The 20645-nt window shown below is 33.6% G+C and overlaps 1 protein-coding gene across 10 annotated transcripts in view; it reads left to right on the top strand.

The window, feature by feature from the left end:
- The window catches only part of EHBP1 (EH domain binding protein 1), a gene marked incomplete at its 5' end in the record, with an annotated part of 340841 nt that overhangs the window by 114623 nt on the left and 205573 nt on the right, over positions 1–20645 (top strand). For all 10 annotated transcript variants that reach the window (XM_079720382.1, XM_079720389.1, XM_079720388.1 and 7 more), the window contains 2 exons: positions 15099–15280; positions 17848–17987. In XM_079720382.1, the coding sequence (XP_079576508.1) occupies positions 15099–15280; positions 17848–17987 (322 nt within the window). The remainder of the gene's footprint in view (positions 1–15098; positions 15281–17847; positions 17988–20645) is intronic.

Genomic DNA, 20645 nt, shown 5'->3' with positions numbered 1-20645 from the left:
TTTATAAAAGAATATGTACAGTGTATGATCCAATTTTTCTTAAAAATGAGTACACAAATAAACTAGAAAAACAAATAACAGTATAAAAATGCTTAGCTCTAGTGCTGGGATTATGTATCATTTTCATGTGCTTTTTTTACTTCTCTGTGTTTTGTTATTTTTTACAGTGAACCTGCATTATTTGTGTACTAAGGAAAATAAAACGTTTCTAAATCATGAGATTAAAAGGCAAAGCAGGAAGATATTAAATATATTAGCAACAAAAGTGGCAGACAAAAGGCTAACATTTTCAATATTTAAAGAGCTCTAGAAATATTTTTTTAAGGGCATGACTAGTTTTACAAAAGAGAAAGTATAGATGGCTAATAAACACAGAAATATATTCACGGTCATGAGTTATCAAAGAAATGCAAATTAAATCAGAGAGGTACAAGTTTTCTCTTAACAGTTTAGCAAAGATTTAAAAATATGTAATAGTGCTGATGTGGGTGTGGTGAATGAGACGAGCGCTATTATACAGGGTAGGTTAGAACTTGGTATGATTTCTTTGTAAAGCATTCAATTACTTTATTCAGAAATTCCATTTCTACAAATCAGCCCTAAGAAACAGTCAGAAATGCCAGAAATATTTTGGGCAGAAAAATGTTCATTGCAGCATCATTTCTTAGTGACAAATATGAAGTGACTTAAATGTTAATGGGGACAGTTATGTACATTTGTGGTGTAACCATAGTTAGAATATATGTGCAACTTCTAAAATTTAGGTTTACAAATTTATAATGTTAACTTTAAAAGACATAAGATTTTACAAACAGTATCATCTCAACTATTTAAAAATAACTAGAGAAAATATGTCAAAATATTAGCAGTGGTTTCGCTAGTTGGTAAAGTTTTGAGTGATTCTTTTTTTGTACTACTCTCTGTGTTTATAATTTTCTGTGATGAATTTTCTCATAACGACAAAAAAAGGTATAGCATTAAAACAAGTGGTCAGCCTTAAAGAATTATGGGAGATGAAACCTAGGTGTGTAGAGACTAGAGAAATCCCGAGGCTATGGCAGTGGTCTGTGCATAGATGTTGATGCTTGAATTTAGGAAAAAGTGGCATTGGAGATGGAAAGAAAGGGTCCAGATTCTGGAAAGATTTAGCAGTTAGAGACAACTTGGTTTGGTGAGTCCTGAGAGTGGGAGGCTTGATGAATGGCAGTACAATTCACTGAGATGAGAACTCAGGGAAGAAACAGCCGAAGGGATGGAGAGGAGTTCAGTTTGGCTATGTTGTGTTTGTGATGTGGGTGAAAATAGACAGTGGGCACTTGAGTGCTTAGGTCTGGAACCCAGGAGTAGGTCAGTCAGTTATGAAGATTTGGGAGTTATTATCAGCATAAACGTTCAAGTCCTGGCCATGAATAACAATCCTTGAGTTGACCAGGTCTTTAAACTAACAAATGATTCTAACTCCCTTAGAACACCTACTGAAAACTTACTTTAAAATATGGTAGTGTAGGGCTTCCCTGGTGGCGCAGTGGTTGAGAGTCCGCCTGCCGATGCAGGGGACACGGGTTCGCGCCCCGGTCCAGGAAAATCCCACATGCCGCGGAGCGGCTGGGCCTGTGAGCCATGGCCGCTGAGCCTGCGCGTCCGGAGCCTGTGCTCCACAACGGGAGAGGCCACAACAGTGAGAGGCCCGCATACCGCAAAAAAAAATAATAATAATAAATAAATAAATAAAATAAAATAAAACATGGTAGTGTAGTTTCTGTTTAAGGTTAAAAAACTACATACAAGAATATGAGTAAACTTTTAGTGGCTTTCTTTAGGATTACAGGGTTGATATAATCTGCTGTTTGGCAATTTTATAGTAGGCTTAATTTAAGGTCTCTTTTTATATATATATATATATATATTTTTTTTTTTTTTTTTTTAATTTGGACAATCTGCAACTTATGTAGATATTTGACTTAAATACTTTAACTTGTATTTTTATGTATATCTGGAGTTTCCCTCTATTTGAGAAGGTTGAGGGGTTTTTTATTTGGATATTTTTAGATGGATTTTAGATTTTATTCTAAAATCAATATAATAATTTTTATAAATGTTTTTAGGTACATATCTAAACTGATTTTCAATGTTGATTCTTTCAATTTACATTTGTGCTACCAAACTCTCTTCCATCCAACCATCTAAGTTGGTTATTTTAGCTGACATGGTTTCTAATTAAGTCTTTGTGGTTGAGAGAGCTCCTTATGGCATGTCTGCTTTAGCATTTAATTGCTCCATGGACTCCAAATTAAATTCTGTAGTATCCCATTTTGGTCTGCTGATGAAGCAAAGATCTTTTCAGCATGGCCCAAGAAATGCAGTGCTTGTGACAGCTCAGAGGACTTAGCATCACAATTTTGAAAAAGTTAGGACAGTTTGACTTCTAGATTGACTTTTAATCATTTTAAAATAAAATTTTAAGTGTTATCACAGAGTTAAATGAGAGAATGTTAGACACAAAATAGGCTCTCAACAAGTATTTGTAGAATAAAGCCAAACTGTTGACCTTGATATGTAGTGCACCAAATTATTTTGTTTTAGAAAGAACAAAGTCTTGGGAGTTTTTAGGTTGAAGTTAAATGAAAAGTATCAGGAAACAAATGTGATAACTGTCAGAGAAGATATAAAGTGTTTTTGCACTGGGGTGACAGCTTAGATTAAGAAACTTTGAAAGTCTCATCTAGTTCCACGTTATCTCATTTGACAGTTTTGGTTCTTGAGTCAGTAGAGAAACTGGATGTTTACACAAATACTTGGATGTGTTAGTTCTTTACTAAGAAATAATTCACATAGTCATAAGACAGAGGGCAAGATCTAATAACTGACTTTTAAGCATTAGTCTGATCACATGTCTTTAGAATGCTGTTTCGAATTCTAGCTACCTGTCACTTCATTTCTTGGTTTTCTGATTCAGTAGTACAGAAGCAGAACAGAATTTAGAGTTCTGATGGACAAGAATGAACAGAATCAGGCATTAGACTGTGAGATTCTAGAAAGGTATGTGCTGCAAGCATTGATTTACCATCAAGTACTTACTACTTGGTTACGGTGATGCTGAGACATAGCATCTAAACAGGCAAAACAATAAGAGAGTGGCATGATTGCATCGATGATCACAGGTTCACATCTAGAGAATTCCAATAAAATAAATTCTTAAACAATCCTAATAAGTCATTAAGAATTACTAAATTGAAGAGCTTAGGTCAATGTGAGACCAGTGAACCTGGTTGTGATGGTTATTTCTTTATCAAAATGCTCAGTTCTTTTCCTGTAAAATTCAAATGAAGAATTCTGCTTCTGGCAATGTGACAGACTAGATAGCATGAATAACACCCCTTTTGGAAAACAGCTAAAAAGTCAGGTAAAATATGACCAAGTGATATTTATAAATGCACTCTTGAAGTGACCCAGATAGAACCCAAAGAAGTCTTTTTTAAAAAGTTCAAAGCAGGACATCTAGAAGCTAAGCATTCATAGTAGTTTTCCCACTGAGGGGTTCTACTAAACCCATGACTTAACTACTTTTACCACTGCATGAAGATGCAGAAAAAGTCTGGTATCTCCCATTCCTCCAAGATGGAATGTCTAATAAGATCCTCTTGTTGCACAAAATTGACATCCCAGAGCTATACCATCAGTGTAAGGATGAAGAAGAAATGAACTCACTGCATAGAAGACAACAACAAGGAAAATTGCCTCTTCTATCCTTAGCATTAATGGGTAGAAGCAATATCATCCTTGAAAATTTATACCCAAGATCTAGCCCTTACATGGGTTTCACTAAATATATTCTTGATGTTATAATAAAATTATTATTAATTTTGTCCCTTGAGTACTAGTTTTTTTAATATTCTTTGTGACAAAAATAAGAAGTATGCATAAAGCAGTTATACTGCATTGCAAAGGACAAAGTTATTCAAGAAAAAGCACTTGTGTGATTGAGTTGTAAACTAAAGTAAACACATTTTTATCCTGGAACACCATTTTTACTTGAAAAAACAGCTAAGAGATAAACTTGTTATTCACACTTGGTTATTTATTTGGTGAAGGTTTTCTTGAAACTGAACACAGTGAGCCTGCTACTTAAAGGTTAAGTGACTGAAATTGTTCGTTGCCAATGATAAAATTCAAGCTTTCAAGTGAAAATTAGAATTGAAAAACTTACACTCACCACGTTAAGTTTGATAGCTTCCCAATGCATAAAGATATATGTGATGGAAAAGGTGGTGATAAAAGCAAATGTAGTTATTTTGGTATTGTATAATGAAATGTGTCAACATTTATAATATGTGTAACTCAGAGAATTAGCATTTTTCAAATGACCAAAGTGTATGATGTTATAAAATCATGCATGAGTAAAAAAAAAATCATTCAACATACATGATAGAGCATTGGATTTTAATTTAACAGAGTTTGAAAAGTTTATTGATATGATTTCAGATTCCATGTTACTATTAGCCTTTAAGAAACTACCACTGTGGGGTTTTGCTGTAGTATCAAAGAAGACCCCAAATTATCTGCGAAAGTCATTAAAATACTCCTATCTTTTCCAACTACATATCTGTATGAGACTGGATTTTCTACAAATACTTTATCGAAAACAACATATCTCACAGATTGAATATGAGAGTAGATATGAGAATCCAGCTTTCTGCTAACTGTACATTAGAGAGATTTTAGAGACATTAACACATTAAGACATTTGTAAACATGTAAAACAGTGACAATCCTCTCATTAAATTGTTTTGTATAGAGAGTATAAAGAAAGTAACAGGCCCAGATAGGATCACTGATGAATTCTATAGAACAGTTAAGGGAGAAATTATTATTACCAATTCTCTACAGTCTCTTTCAGAGGGTAGAAACAGAGGGTATACTTCTTAACTCATTCTATGAGGCTAGCATTACCTATGCCCAAACCAAACAAGGATGTTACAAGAAAAGAAAACTACATACCAATAGCTCTTATAAACATAGATGCAAAAATCTTCAACAAAGTATTAGCAAATTGAACCCAACAAAGTATGAAAAGAATTATACGCCACCACCAAGCAGTTTTATCCCAGGTATGCAAACCTGGTTCAGTACTTGAAAATCAGTTGATTTAATTCATCACATCAGGAGGTTAAAAAAGAAAAATCATATAAATATATCAATAGATGCAGAAAAAGCACTTGACATAACCCATCAGCCATTAATAGACGCAGAAAAGCACATGACATAATCCATCAGCCTATGTTAAGAAATATGTCCATATAAATGCAAAACCACTCTTCAGCCAACTAGAAATAGAGGGGAACTTCTTAAACTAAATAAAGAATATCTACAAAAACCCTATAGCTAACATTATACTTGATGGTGAGAAACTCAAAGCTTTTCCGCTAAGGTGAGGTACAAGGCAAGGATGTCCCCTTTCACCACTTCTTTCCAACATCATACTGGAAGTCCTTGCTGATGCAATAAGAGAAGAAAAGGAAATTAAAAGTATACAGATTGGGAAGGAAAATATAAAACTGTCTTTGTTCACAGAATACATGATTATCTATGTAGGAAATCTGAAAGAATCAACAAAAAACCTCCTAGAACTAATGAGTCATTATAGCAGGGTTGCAGGATACAAGGTTTATATACAAAAGTCATTTGCTTTCCTATATACCAACAATGCAAGAGGAATTTGAAATTAAAAGCATAATTCCATTTATATTATCACCCCCCAAAATGAAATACTTAGCTATAAATCTAACAAAATATGTACAAGACCTATATGAGGAATACTACAAAACTCTGATGAACAGAATCAAAGAACTAAATAAACTGAGAGATATTCCATGTTCATGAATAGAAAGACTCAATATTGTCAAGATGTCACTTCTTTCCAACTTGATCTATATGTTCAGTGCAATCCCAGTGAAAATCTCAGCAAGTTATATTATGGATATCAACAAACTGATTCTAAAGTTTCTATGGGGAGGCAAAGACCCAGGATACCCAACATGGTAGTAAAAGAGAAGAACAATGTTGGAGGACCAACACTACCTAAATTCAAGGCTTAAAACAAAGCTATAGTAATCAAGGCAGTATGGTATCAGCAAAAGAATAGACAAATAATGGAACAGAATCCAGAGCCCAGACAGAGGCCCTCATAAATATAGTCAACTGGTCTTTGACAAAGGAGCAACACAATGGAACAAAGGTAGTCTTTTCAACAAATGGTGCTGGAACAACTGGACATCCACTTGCACAAAGATGAATCTAGACAGAGACTTTACACCCTCCACACAAATTAACTCAAAGTGGATCATACACCTAAATGTAAAATGCAAAACTGTAAAACTCTGAGAAGATAACACAGGACAAAACCTGAATGACCTTGGGTAGGATGATGCCTTTTTCGATACCACACAAAAGGTATGATCCATGAAAAAATAATGGGTAAGTTCGATTTCATCAAAATTGAAAGCTTTTGTTTTGCTAAAGAATGAGAAGACAAACCACAGACAGGGAGAAAATATTTGCAAAAGACACATCTGATAAAGGACTGTTATCCAAAATATACAAAGAAACAAATAAGAAAACAAACAACTCAATTTAAAAAATGGGGCAAAAACCTTAAGGGGCACCTCCCCAAAGAAGATATACAGGTGGCAAATAGGCATATGAAAAAAAAGCTCCACATCATATGTCATTAGGGAAATGCAAATTAAAACAACAAGATACCACCACACACCTCTTAGAATGGCCAAAATCTATCACACTGACAACACCCAATGCTGGAGAGGATGTGGAGCAACAGGAACTCTCATGCATTGCTGGTGGGAATGCAAAATGGTACAGCCACTTTGGGACAGTTTGTCACTTTCTTACAAAATGAAACATACTCTTACCATATGATCCAGCATCTCACTCCTTGATATTTACCCAAAGGAAATGAAAACCATTGTCCACACAAAAGCCTGCACATGGATGTTTATAGCAGCTTTATTCATAATTGCCAAAACTTGGAAGCAACCAAGATGTTCTTCAGTAGATGAATGGATAAACTGTGGTACATACAGACAATAGAATATTATTCAGTGTTAAAAAGAAAAGCCATGGAGGAGCCTTAAATGCATATTACTGAATGAAAGAAGCCAATCTGAAAAGGCTATATACTGTATGATTCCAACTAATTGATGTTCTGGAAAAAGCAAAACTGTGGAGACAGTAAAAAGATCAGTGGTTGCCAGTGGTGGGGTGTGAAGGAGATGAATAGGCAGAACACAGAGGATGATAAGGGCAGTGAAATACCCTATATATCATAGTGATGGGTATATGTCATTAAAAATCTATCCAAACCAATAGAATGTACAGCCCACAAGTGAACCCTAAAGTAAACTATGGACTTTGGGCGATTATGATATGTCAGTGTAGGTTTATCTGTGGTAAACAGTGTACCATTCTGGTGAGTGATATTGATAATGGGGTAGGCTGTGCATGTGTGGGAGCAGGAGATCTATGGGAAATCTCTTTACCTCCCTCTGTTTTGTTGCACACCTCAAACTGCTCTAAAAATATAGTCTTAAAAAAGAAAGTATATATATTCTTCATAAAAATATGTTAACGTATGAGTTTATTAGTTATGTTTGAAAGAACGAAATATTTTCTAAATTTCTGGTATTTTTTAATAGGGCAAATATTGACAGGCATAACCCACATAAACAAAAGCTCTTTGTAGTTCTCAATTAAAGCATGTAAAAGGGTCTTGAGATAAAAACATTTGAGAACCGTTCGTCTAAACTCTCCAGTAAAAGACACATTATCAGACTGGATTCAGAAATTTTCTGGATGCATGCTATTTACAAGAGACAATCCTAAAATAAAAGTTTATATCAGAAAGAGCAAGAGGAGCCTGCGATGAAGTCTGTGAGCAGCTTCTCAATTCTTTCACTTATTTATTTTTTGATTTATGTCCTTTAGAAAATGTCCCATAACCTCACATTTGAAATTTCTACTGCTCTGTTTGTCCTTATCACATAGGAAATACCATGATTTGGTGCGATAGGTGACTTTGCATAAAAATGATCCTGTTGTGAAAGTAGACAGCAGTGCATGCACACCAGTTAAATACTTTTAAAGACCCATGATCAATTATGAAAACTGATCATGAGTCAGGCTATAAAGCTTGTCTTAATATATTTTGAAAGATTAACATTACAAAAATTACATTCTGTGACCCTAAATCAATTAAATAGTAATCATTACATAAAGATGAGTAGATAAACTCCATAAAGAAGAAAAAAGTTTATAAACATCTTGTTAGTCAAAGAACTCGTAATGAAAGATTAGAAAGTATTTACAGAATAACAAAAATAATTCATACTAAAAATGTGAGACATATTTAAAGCAGTGCTTAGAGAAATATATAGTCTTAAATGCTTACATCAGGAAAGAAGAAATGCTCAGAATTCAGGAGGTAGAACAGAATATACCCAAGGAAAATAGGAGGAGTAAAGAGCAGCAGAAACTACTGAAATAGAAATATACATTCACTCCAAAGAATCAAGAAAGCTAAAAGTCATTGATTTGGAACGCCCAATGAAAGAGACAATTTATAACAAGCATTATCTAGGAGCAAAAGAGTGTGAGAAGGCACAAACAGTGCTGGGAATAAAGAAATGTACAAAACGATAGATTCTGCAGAGATTAAAATAGTAAAAAATATTTTAAATAGTTTTATGTTACTAAATTTGAAATATTGGCAGAATACTTATCTAAACTGATTTAGGGAGACATTGTACATCTACCTCTGTAATCATTAAAGAAATTATATCAGTAATTAGAAACCTTCCCCAAAAGGAAACAGGCTCAGGTAACTTTGGGTGTTTTTTTTAATGTTTCCCAGGAATGTGGAGTTGCTTTAATTCTAGAAAATCTACTAATTTACCACATTAATCTGCCATAGATTCAGGGTTAAAAAAATCTTAAATTATCCCAAAAGATAAAACTTTGGTAGTTAAGGCAATATTGTCTTGTTGTGAGGTTAGAACAATTGGCTAGTGGTACCAAATTAGAAATCATTGACCTGTATATTGAGACCAGATTTTTGGTAGAGTGGGCATTATAGATGGGGGAAAGGATGGGTATATGTGGACTATTTAATAAATAGTGCTGTGATAATTATTTACCCATAATTTTTTAAAAAGTGAAATTGGATCCCTATCTGAAAATGTACACAAAAATTAATTCCAGATGGAAATGACTCTTAAATATGAAAAGCAGAGGTATAAAAGTTTTGAAGGAGTGGGAGGAAAGCTTTATGACCTCAGGGCTGGGAAGATCTTCTCAAGCAAAATGCAAAACCACAAACCATAAAGGAAAATGTTGACTTTGAAATTGGGTTCATTCAAAAGATTCCACAAGGAATGAAAATACAAACTAAAAACTGGAAGAAGATGTTTATAGCACATATAAGTGACAATGGATTCAGTACCAGAATGCATATGTAATTAGTAATCAAAAGATAAACAGCATGGTAGGAAAAAGTACAAAAGATTTCACAGAAGAGGAAACACGTGACCAATAAACTATGAAAGGATAATCGATGCGTTAGTAATCAGGAGAATGCAATTTAGACTGTAATGAGGTAATATTTAATCATCTCAGATTGGCAAAAATGAAAAAGAAAATACCAAGTGTTGATGAATGTGGAACAATGGAAACACTTAGGGAATGTAAATTAATAAAGCCACTTTGGATTACAATTTGACATTTTCTGGTAAAGCTGAACATGTACATATGCTATGACCCATTCTAGAAATATATCCTAGGCAAATTCTTGCATTTGTGCATGAGGATATAGACATAAGAATATTGATAGCTTTGTTAATAATTCCATATAAATAAATAAAACTCAAACAACCATGTTCATCAACAGTAAAATGGATAGGTAAACTGTAGAATATTCATGTAATGGAATGCTAGGAGCAGTGAAATTTAATGAATTACAGCTGTACACATCAACATAAATAAATATCCAGAACTTAGTGATGAACATAAGAAACAAGTTACAAAAATGTTAATGTTTCATTATAAAAAGTTAAAAAACATGCAGAACTAGACAATATATTTTTTCATTTTTTGTTGTGGTAAAATATACATAACATAAAATGTACCATTTTCAATATTTTTAAGTGTGCAATTTGTGGCATTAACTACACTCACAGTATTGTATGACCTTTACCACTGTCTGTTTCTGGAACTTTTTCATCATCCCAAACACAAACTCTTTACCCATTAAACAGTAACTCTTCATCTCCCCTCCTCTCATTGCCTGGTAGTCTCTGTTCTACCTTCTGTCTCTATAAATGTACCTATTTCTCATATAAGTGGAATCATACAATATCTGTCCTTTTGTGTCTGGCTTATTTCACTTAGTAAAATGTCCTCAGGGTTCATTCATGATGTAGCGTGTGTCAGAATTTCATTCCTTTTAAGGCTGAATATTCCAATGTATGGATATACCACTTCTTGTTTATCCATTCATTAATAATGTACTCTTTAGGGATGCATACATAGGTAGTATTCCTTTTTTGAAAACGGGAAGGGAAGAAGTAACCCAAAATTCAGGGTCTAGTTACCTTTGGAGGAGGGAATGGGACGGATGCAATTTCAGAGGGAAAATGAAGATTTTAAGGTACTGGTATTGTTCTATTTCTTGAGCAGGATGGTCGGTACAGGATGTTCATTTTATTTTTCATTAAGTAGTACTTGTATATTTTATACTTTAGTATGTGTGATGTATTCCACAGTTTTAAAAAAAACCTCAAATGATAATGCCATTTGTTTAATTTTCAGTGTGTTATAAAAAACCTGATAATTAAGGTATTAGTACATGACAGAATTTTTTAAAACATTCTATGTAATAAAGCTCTGAAAAATCATAAAATCTAAGTAAGCTCCTTCTCTCCTTCCCCCAACCCCCAATTTTCTTAATATGGGAGAAAGAGAGTTAAATTTCTAGCAGGTGGTTTATTTTATTTGATGTTTTAATAGGTAGAGAAAATCAGTCAAATATTTTAATAGGAGAAGCATTATATTAATTGTATTTATCTTGGGGTACATAATAAATGAAACATTATATAATGAACTATTCTGTACGAAGACCCTAACTTGAATAATTTAGACAAGAGATGTTCTCTCCAGATGTTCTGGTCCATAAATATTAATAATAAATACTGTTTATTAAATACCTACTATATGCTAAAAACTCTACTAGGTATTTTCATATGTTACTGCAAGAATTTATTTAGGACATATTTCTAGGATGGAAATTATTGCTGAGTCGTAAAGTATTCATCTGTTCAACTTTACGAGGTAATGTCAAATTGTTTTCCAAAATGGCTGTATCCATCAAAACTCTGCAGTAGTGTTAAGAGAGTTTGCATTGTCCCTCATCCTTATTAACACTTGGTATTATCCAAATTTGAAAATACTTGCCAGTCTGAGAGTGTGAAACTGAGGCTCAAATATGTGAAGAAATATGCCAAAGATTAGCTAGTGAATAAGTGCTGGTGTCACATTCTAATTCAGATTTGTCTGATTACAACTGTAATAAGGTGGATTTCAAAGGAATGGAAATATATAGGCTAAGTCTTCTTTATAACAGAGAATAGTTATGAAAAATGAGATTAAAATTTATTTTATGTAGTAATTTCCTTAGGGGAAGTATTTCTGAAAGTGTGATTTTCGATTAACTGGATCAGAATCACCTGGTAGAAGGGGTGTGCTTATGGGAGGGGCAGGATGGTAATTGGGAGGAGGGGGTACTTATTATTTTTAGAAATGCAGCAGATTCTTGAGCCCATCTCTAGTTTTACTAGTTCAGGATCTCTAGGGGTGAGATCCAGGTATCTAAACTATTTAAAACTTTCTTAGTTTTAGTTTTGTTTTTTTTTTTTTTTTTTTTTTTTTTTTTTTTTTTTTTTTTTTTTTTTTTTTTTTTTTTTTGTGGTATGCGGGCCTCTCACTGTTGTGGCCTCTCCCGTTGCGGAGCACAGGCTCCGGATGCGCAGGCTCAGCAGCCATGGCTCACGGGCCCAGCCGCTCCGCGGCATATGGGATCCTCCCAGACCGGGGCACGAACCCGTATCCCCTGCATCGGCAGGCGGACTCTCAACCACTGCGCCACCAGGGAGGCCCAGTTTTGTTTTTTAATAAGCACTGAAGTTTAAGAACTTCTGTTTTAGGAATTTTGAAGTAATTCCCCGAATACTGCCAGGTTCACATACAAACAGAGGTATAAACATGACCCCAGAGTCAGAAACTTAGTCTTAGACATATGTAAACATTCACTTCTTATTGACTTCTGTTATCTAACGTCCTTTCTCTAAGGGTTCCTCTTACTGTTTCTTTCTTTTATTTCTCTCCTCTTATTCAACCTTCATGCAAAATGAAATAACATTAGGACTTTGACAACAGTATAATTCTCTCTAAACTCTCTCTGCCAGGCTGAATCCTGGTGTTTTAAGGAAGGACTAAAGTGTATGAAAGACATATAGCAGTGCAATCAGTTATTTTATTCTTCTTTATAGAACTGATGATAAAAATGATATCAATTTTGGGTGGGTAAATATATAAACTTGATGGTTATAAACAGTGAAGATTCATGGAGCTGGGGTTAGAGCCATGAAAGATCCTTATGTCTTTCTCATTATTGTTCTTGTAAAAAATGCATTTTCTATGACTAGCTAATTTTAAAGAGGAAAACAATGACTGAGCTGGGTAAAGAATTACTAGAAACATCATTTAGGCCCCTTTTCCCATCAAGGATACAGACTCTAAGTGAGATCCTATGTTAATGTTAGAAATGGATGTTGTAGACTCAAAAGAGCTCTATTCTGCTCACCTGCTCAGACCTTACAAGGGGCCATTTTCATTGTTGCTGAGCAAGTAATTGCTTAATTAAGTGGTACAGCTAATTCTATTGTGTTCAGAATTTAGTAGCTTTCATTTCCTTTTGTTTCAGAGATACCAATATACCAAATACTTTAAAACTCTCTGAGTTCAGCAGAAAACCTTTCTACGTAATTTTTAACCTTAAAAATGAAATTGACAGAATGTTAATCATCAAAACTCTAGATTTTGCAGGAATCATCCTTAAACTAGGTTTTCAAAATTATGCTCATTTCCAAGTTATCTTAATTTTTATAGTTTGATTACTTGGTTATAAAATTAAATAATTACTCTTAAGGGATCAATGTCATATTTTGTGAAACAGATTTAACAAATCTGAAAATAATATGTAGCAATTTGTATGTCATGCTTTCAAAACAGAGGCTTTAAATCCTATATTTTATGTAGTAGTTGTTAGCTATTCTAAAGGTACAATAAGAGATTATTGTTCATATCAGTGTAATAAATTGATACTCCCTGATCGTACTTTTTCATTTTACACATTGTCAGAACCTTGGACCTTAATCTTATTCTTTGATTGACAGTAGCGACCAGGGAAAGAACACTTGTGTTGTTTGGGGTAGTCACATCTGTTCAACTTGATTCAGTTGAGGGTATTTGCATATTCTTAAGTATTTCTTTTGAGAGGGCTTAAATCCTTCTCAAGTGCTTGATGCATTTTTGAAATTCATTCATAAAGTATCTACATGCACTAATAGTTCTGTATAATATTGCTGTGCATAATCTGACAGATAAGACCACATTTTAAAACAAGGTATTCTTTAGGGATGCTACGTTACATTTTTACTTGTTCTGCTGGCAGAAATGTCATTTTTTTTTGAAAAAGGCCATTTTAATATTTTGATTAAATTAGTATATCCTTATTTTAGGCAAGTTTGTCAATCATAGGACAAATAAGGATTTATTAAATAATAATTCAGAAGTTAATGGTAGTTTTTCCTGCCTTGGTTGGAAAATTGAGTAATTTTATAGAAAGCCATTGTAGAGTTTGAATGGATATCTATTTGGTCTCCTTATTTTATAGGGAAGATTACCAAGGCTCAAGTTTACTGACTTACTCAAGGTCACACTGCTTGGAAATTAGGTTTTATTTTAGGTCTGAACTCTCAGACCAGTAAAGCCCAAGGATTGCTGGTATATGACTTTGGGTTTACATTATTTATAAATTACCCTTTATCTAGGATTTCCCCCTACCATTAGAATACATAGTCAGGGATTATGTCTTATTCATTTTCATATCTTTCCAGAATTGACACCATGTCTTATACATAGTTAATGCCCAGTCATTATTTTGCTGTTCTGTTTTCATTATTTTCCTAGGCTATTATGCTATAAAGGATAATTTTGAAATGAGGTAGCTTATTAATGGAATGTTAAACATCTTTGATAGCAGATAGGTTTCATTTTGTGTTCCATTTCTAGTGAATTGGCAAGAGCTGTGTGGAGAAGACTTGAGATCTGCTGGGGTCGATTAGCAGTGTCCACCACAGGCATAGGATCAGAGAACCCAATTCTTTCTAACTTGATTTATGTGATCTTAGGGAAGGAAGAAAGGACTTTAGACTGGAGTGAGCAGAAAAGGCCCTGGGAAGAATTAAGTCTCAAAGTGCAGGATAGATAGAATTCAGAGACTGCAAAAAAAAATGAGGTAGAATGCCACAGAGGCTGGGGTTCTATAAGAAACTTGTTGTTCAGAAAGAAGAGATATCGCTAGGGTACATTAAGTATAATTAAAGTAAGGAAAACAATTGTTGAGTACTTTTGATACCTAGCCTTGTGCTAGATCCTCTTTTTACAGGATCCCTGGAGACTTTCTGTCCTAGTTTGCATTCCTTGCTTTTCCTTTCCTGAGATATTTAGGATTGTTCTAGTCTTCCCTTATTTCTCTGAGTCAGCTCTCTCCAATTTTCTATCTGCCTTACTTACTTAAAGATATGAAAGTTGTGATATAACCTTATTACAATTTTTTTCAATATTATGTTATAGGAATTCATTGGAAAGGGAAGTCTCAACTGCTATTTAATCATATTATTAAAAGAACATTCAAAAATATTTGGCTGTAAAGTAAATAACTCCAAATTACATAATGATTTTTTACCTTCCAGGAATCCCCTTCTGGTCGAAGGAAAGCTCTTGCTACCACCAGCATCAACATGAAACAGTATGCAAGCCCAATGCCAACTCAGACTGATGTCAAGTTAAAATTCAAGCCATTGTCTAAAAAAGTTGTATCTGCCACTCTTCAGTTTTCATTATCTTGCATTTTCCTTCGGGAAGGAAAAGCCACGTAAGTTTCTTTTATCAAATAAGCTGCTTTAGACTATGTTTTAAAACACGGTAGGTAAATAGCTTTTGACTCAGTAAACTGTTAACAGTTGAGAATATCCTACCGCATACCAATCATTCCGGCCAATTCTTTGTTTCAGAGGCTGAATTAGATGTACTCCTTGTTATTTATAGTCTCTTTCAACTCTAGAGAATGATCAATAATATAAAAGTGACTAGCAATTTTCAAAAATTTAAATTGTATATTATAGGTTATCATAAGGGTCTGTTTTATATTTCAGTGTCTTCAGTGTAAGTAGTTGTACTCTGAAGTCCACAGTTCAATTTGTAGAGCTGTTTGATGCAGCTGAGGCATGAGAGGAAGCCAAAATGAAAAGTTTAGGATAAGAGGAATGAAAGAATTAAAGGAACTTTTGCCAATGCATATTCTTTGGCTCAGCCTTCCAAAACTTGTATAGGAAGGTACAGTACAGTTACATAACCAGTTTGCTATGACCATTATCTTTTTCAAATATCCCTCTTAAGCACTGAATTGGCATTGCACAAAGATAACTCCTACACCCAGTTCTAGTCTCCTAAAAGAGTAAAATTCTAACTGGTTAAAAAGAGGTAAACATACCTAGAACAGGAAAAAATTAGTAACATTTATCTTAGTTGTTCCATACAGTCATATCAATGGTAAGTGCAAGTTTTGGGTGTAATGAAAGGGTTAGCATCTACTTGGAGTGGAAGATCAGTGAGAGGAGAAATGGAAATTCTGTGCCTGAGACTTAAAAGGTGTTAGGAAGAAGGCAGCTATGAACATTTCAGTCTAATCTGCATCACAGTTCTGAATGTGTTTGACCTAGTGGAATGTGGTTACTATAATTGGCCATGTCTACTTGACTGATTAGACTGGATTCTGTGCGTCAGTCAAAAAGAGATGTTTGGCACTCATCTACAGGGCAACAAATGACTTGGTAGATAACAGTAAGCCTCTTCTCTAGAAAGTTGGCTTCTATGTGAGTGTGGTGGAGGGACAGTGCAGGATGGAAGCAATTAGTCTTTCATCTCAGGACTTTAAATTGTAGACTTTAAATATTGAAAAGTTTAAAATAAAGACCTTACTCTGAAGTTCAAGCCAAAATGAAAGGAAAGGAAACACAGAAAGAAGAGAGAAAAAGTCAGAGAAGATCTTTTGAAGGTGGACTCCTTTCCGCTGGGCAGAAGCAGTAAGTGATTTAGCACCATTCATTGGAATTTGGGTGAGAGGAAATTCAGTCAAACTAAATGTCTCAATTTGAGTGGAGAATGCTCTCAGAACACCCTAAACCACCTCTCTATCTCCTCATTCCTTGCCTACTCACCTTTCCCAAAGAAAAATGTTCAGGGTGAAAATATAGGAGGTAAAATTAAGCAAGTTAACATTTTAAGAACACTGTTATATATTGAAATTATACCCTGGTGATGGGAAAGCAGTTTGTAAGTCATTCATATAAGGTAATACAACTGCTTTTGTCCATGCAGACTTTGTGCCACTAAATTTGTCTTAAAAGGAGGAAATAATTTTGTTAACTCTAAGCTTATATGAGATAAAATGCAAAGAATTTCAAAAACCAGTTTAGCCTGCAAAATCATACCATATTTAGAAGTGAAGGTTAACAAGCATTACTTTACAAAGGAAACAGTGGTTTTGTTTTGTTTTTATTTTATTGTGGTAAAAACATGAGAAACAGTGTTTTCATTCAGTTTTCTGAATTTGGGGGAAGTATAGCAGATTGAAATTTAGTTTGTATGTATCATGTTAGAAATATGTTTCATTCACTGTAGTTTATTTGAAATTTAAAATAAAATAATAGGTCAAGAAAACTTAAATTATTTAACATTTAGAGTATTTAATGTAAACTTTATAAATTTATACTTAAAATACTTCAAGATATAAAAACATTTTTACATTTTTTCAAATGTATGGTATTTAACTAACTCAAGTCATTTTCTATCCTGTAATTCTTAAAAAGGCTAGGCTTTTGGGTGCTAGTTCAATTACTGTAGTTTTTTAACTTTAGGGCAGTTTTAACTCCTTTGAGAAAAATGCACAGTTAAACAAGATTTAAATATAATTTACAGGGGTTTACCACTTCTTTTTATTCCTACCCACAAAACCTAAAGGGTTCATGGACTTCAGATTAAGAATTTCTATTCTAATTCCTTCTGCAAACTTGAATATTTTTAAAGTCTAGATCTCATCTGATTTGCAAACTGTCCCACTGTTTTATGAAACAAGTTTTTGTTTCCAGACTTCATGATCAGAAAACCATACTTTAATTCCATGAAGAAAAGTTTAGATCTGCAGCACAGAATTAAACTAACTCCTAACCAGTTAGTTTTAATCCTGTTTGCTTTCTATTAATTAAATGTGCCATTTAAAAATTAATGAATGAATATTTAGATTGCTCAGTAGTTTTGTATAACTGTTTAAAAAGTCTTGTTAATGTTTAGAAAGAAGAAATGTATTAATATTATTTTCTTAAGAAACAACCCTTTTTAAGGTAATGTCATTTAATAAATTGTGTATTATCATTGATACAGGGATGAAGACATGCAAAGTTTGGCTAGTTTAATGAGTATGAAGCAAGCTGACATTGGCAATTTAGATGACTTTGAGGAAGATAACGAAGATGATGATGAGAACCGAGTGAACCAAGAGGAAAAGGCAGCAAAAATTACAGGTTGGTGTTATTTGCATTAAACTAAAAATTTATCTGTGTTTTTGCAGAGTTGAAAAACTCATTCTTGTTTCCCAGGAAAAAACAATTCCACTAACAAGGTTTCTTTCCCAAGGCTTCCTAATATAATATACCATTTAGCTCTCTGGAAACTTTACATGCTGATGGAAATAACAGATTTTAGCAGTTTAAGATCAAGTCCAAGGCTAGTCAAGAAAGCATCAAACTTTATTGGAACTACTGATCATAGTATAAAGTAGCCTAAAGATGTTCGTACTTATTTTGTCAAGGTATGGATGAACCCTCTTTAAGTAAAAATCTGTCTTAAGGGTAAGATGAGAAGATGCATTGGCTACCTTCTCCTAGCTCCTGTTCATTTATTCACAGAAATTGTATGGACATTCTTTGTTTTGAATTTGTATACATCTTATGTATCCTTATATCTAGACACTTCCATGCAAGTATTTCTTATAGCTGGTTTGATCAAACTACTAGATGGTAAGTGGTTAGAACCTCTTTGTATTAATTGGTCAATAAATGTTTATCATCAATCTGGCTAGCACCCTTAAGGAATTGATGTTATACCTTTATTATTGGAGTGAAAATCAAGCACTATATACATCCTCCTTTCAGCTAATAAATTGCTGTAAATTTCTGGATTGTTATCCCTTGACTTCTATCATCTGTTCACCTCTTGGTGACTTTTCCAAATTCATTGGGCACTTTGGCACCCATCTCTTGGCTTTGCCTAAATTCTTGCTATCGTATGGGGGAATTCCATTGATCACATGGATGACCAATTTAATTTCTTAGTCAAAAACTTCTGTGACTTCCTCAACTCCAGTGACCTTCACCTCTACAATACTTCTGTTATAAGGAATTGATCAGACTTGTATGCAAAGATAGATGTTTTGTCCTGAGCAAATTTTATAAATTGCAGTTGACCCTTAAACAACACTGGTTTGAACTGCATAGGTCCACTTGTATGTAGATATTTTTCAATAGTAAATACTGCAGTGCTACATGATCTGTAGATGCAAATATGTAAGAACTGAGGACTTGGAGGAAGCATGAATACAGAGGGCCGACTATAAGTTATATGTGGATTTTCCACTGTACAGAGGGTTGATGCCCCTAAATCCTGTTTTATTCAAGGGTAACTGTATTATTTTCTAATTTATGATTGCCATTTTGATTTCCTATTTAACCCAGGAATGTTTAGGAGAATGTGCTTTGTCATGGGTTGTGTTTATTTCTAGTTTGTTTATTTCTAGTTTAACTTAATTCAAATAAGATTCTGAAGCCTGTCATATTTCAATTTTTTAAAAAATATGATTGAGATCTTTTTCTTTGTAGTGTAGATACATGATCTGTTTTTGTAAATTTTCCATAAATATCTTTTTACATGTATATTCTATTTGTCAGATTCAGCATGTAGCTATTAGACCAAACTTTACATTTATATTATTTAGTCATTTATATTCTTATGCTTTTTATATAGTTCATCAGTGAAAGACAGAGAACTTCAGTCCTAAATTATTTAGTTTATAAAAATTTATTCTGTTGTAGCTTCATCGTGGATTATAATTTGATCAGTTTGCCCCATTTAATGCCTCTTGCCTTGAATTTTTGCCTGATATTGATATTTATAATCCATGCCTTCTTTGTACTTGGTGTATTTATCACTTTATTTTTAATCCTATCTGTGTTAAATACTTCTCTTTATAAACAGTATTTGGTTGTATTTCTTGATAACTGACATACTTAATTTCACTTATATTACTTTATATTTTTATTTGGGAATTTTCTTATTATTTTTTTCCCACCCACCCCTTACATTTTGCCATTCTCAAATGTTCTTTATTTAAGCATTTTTTAATAGAGTAATTTGGAAGTTATATATCCTCTGTTTTCATTTTGGAATAGTATCCTCTAAAATAAATAAGCTAGAGGGATAACTGAATGAACCTGTATTTCTCTACTAACATTAAATATGAAACAGAATGTGTTGACTCACCTTGTGAGATTCAATATGATTCTCTCCTCTCTTTATTTGAATTTCTCCCTCCAACCCCTCCTGGCTATTATTTTTATTTCAATAACATTTTGGGTTTCTTTTTTCAATAATAAGTGCTGACATTTGCATTGTTTATAATGTCAGCAAAATCATACAATACTTTTTAAAATGCCATGTCTTTGCTATCTTTGAGTTCTTTGTTTTATTTGGCTAGTTGGAGTGCTTAGGATGGTAAGTTGGTGTCCTTCCCTTACCACCTCCAATGACTTCCCACCTGTCCTTCAAATTTTAATTCTTTTGCCACATCCTCTAAGAAGCCTTTCATGGCCTCTCCATCTTACACTTGATCACTCTATCCTTTGTGTTACTGCTGTACCATTTAAAAATGCAGGCATTTCCTTACAGCATGAGTTTTTTTATAATTCCAGTGGGATGTGATTTGACCTTTTAATTAGAGAATATGGTTTATTCTTTGTATATGGCTTTTGGTTAAAACTAAATCTCAATTAGGCAATACATAAGTAGCAACAAGAAAACCACACATTTTCATAGTCATAGCTGTTTTGAGCAATGTACTGTTTTCATCATAGCAATGGGAAAAAAAAGGTGATAGCAGCATGTCACAAGTTCTGCGCTGAAAAGAA

The sequence above is a fragment of the Hyperoodon ampullatus genome (assembly GCF_949752795.1).
Source record: "Hyperoodon ampullatus genome assembly, chromosome: 15".
Taxonomy (NCBI): domain Eukaryota; kingdom Metazoa; phylum Chordata; class Mammalia; order Artiodactyla; family Ziphiidae; genus Hyperoodon; species Hyperoodon ampullatus.
The sequence above is the reverse complement of the archived record's forward strand: the minus strand, read 5'-3'. Positions and strand labels throughout refer to the sequence as shown.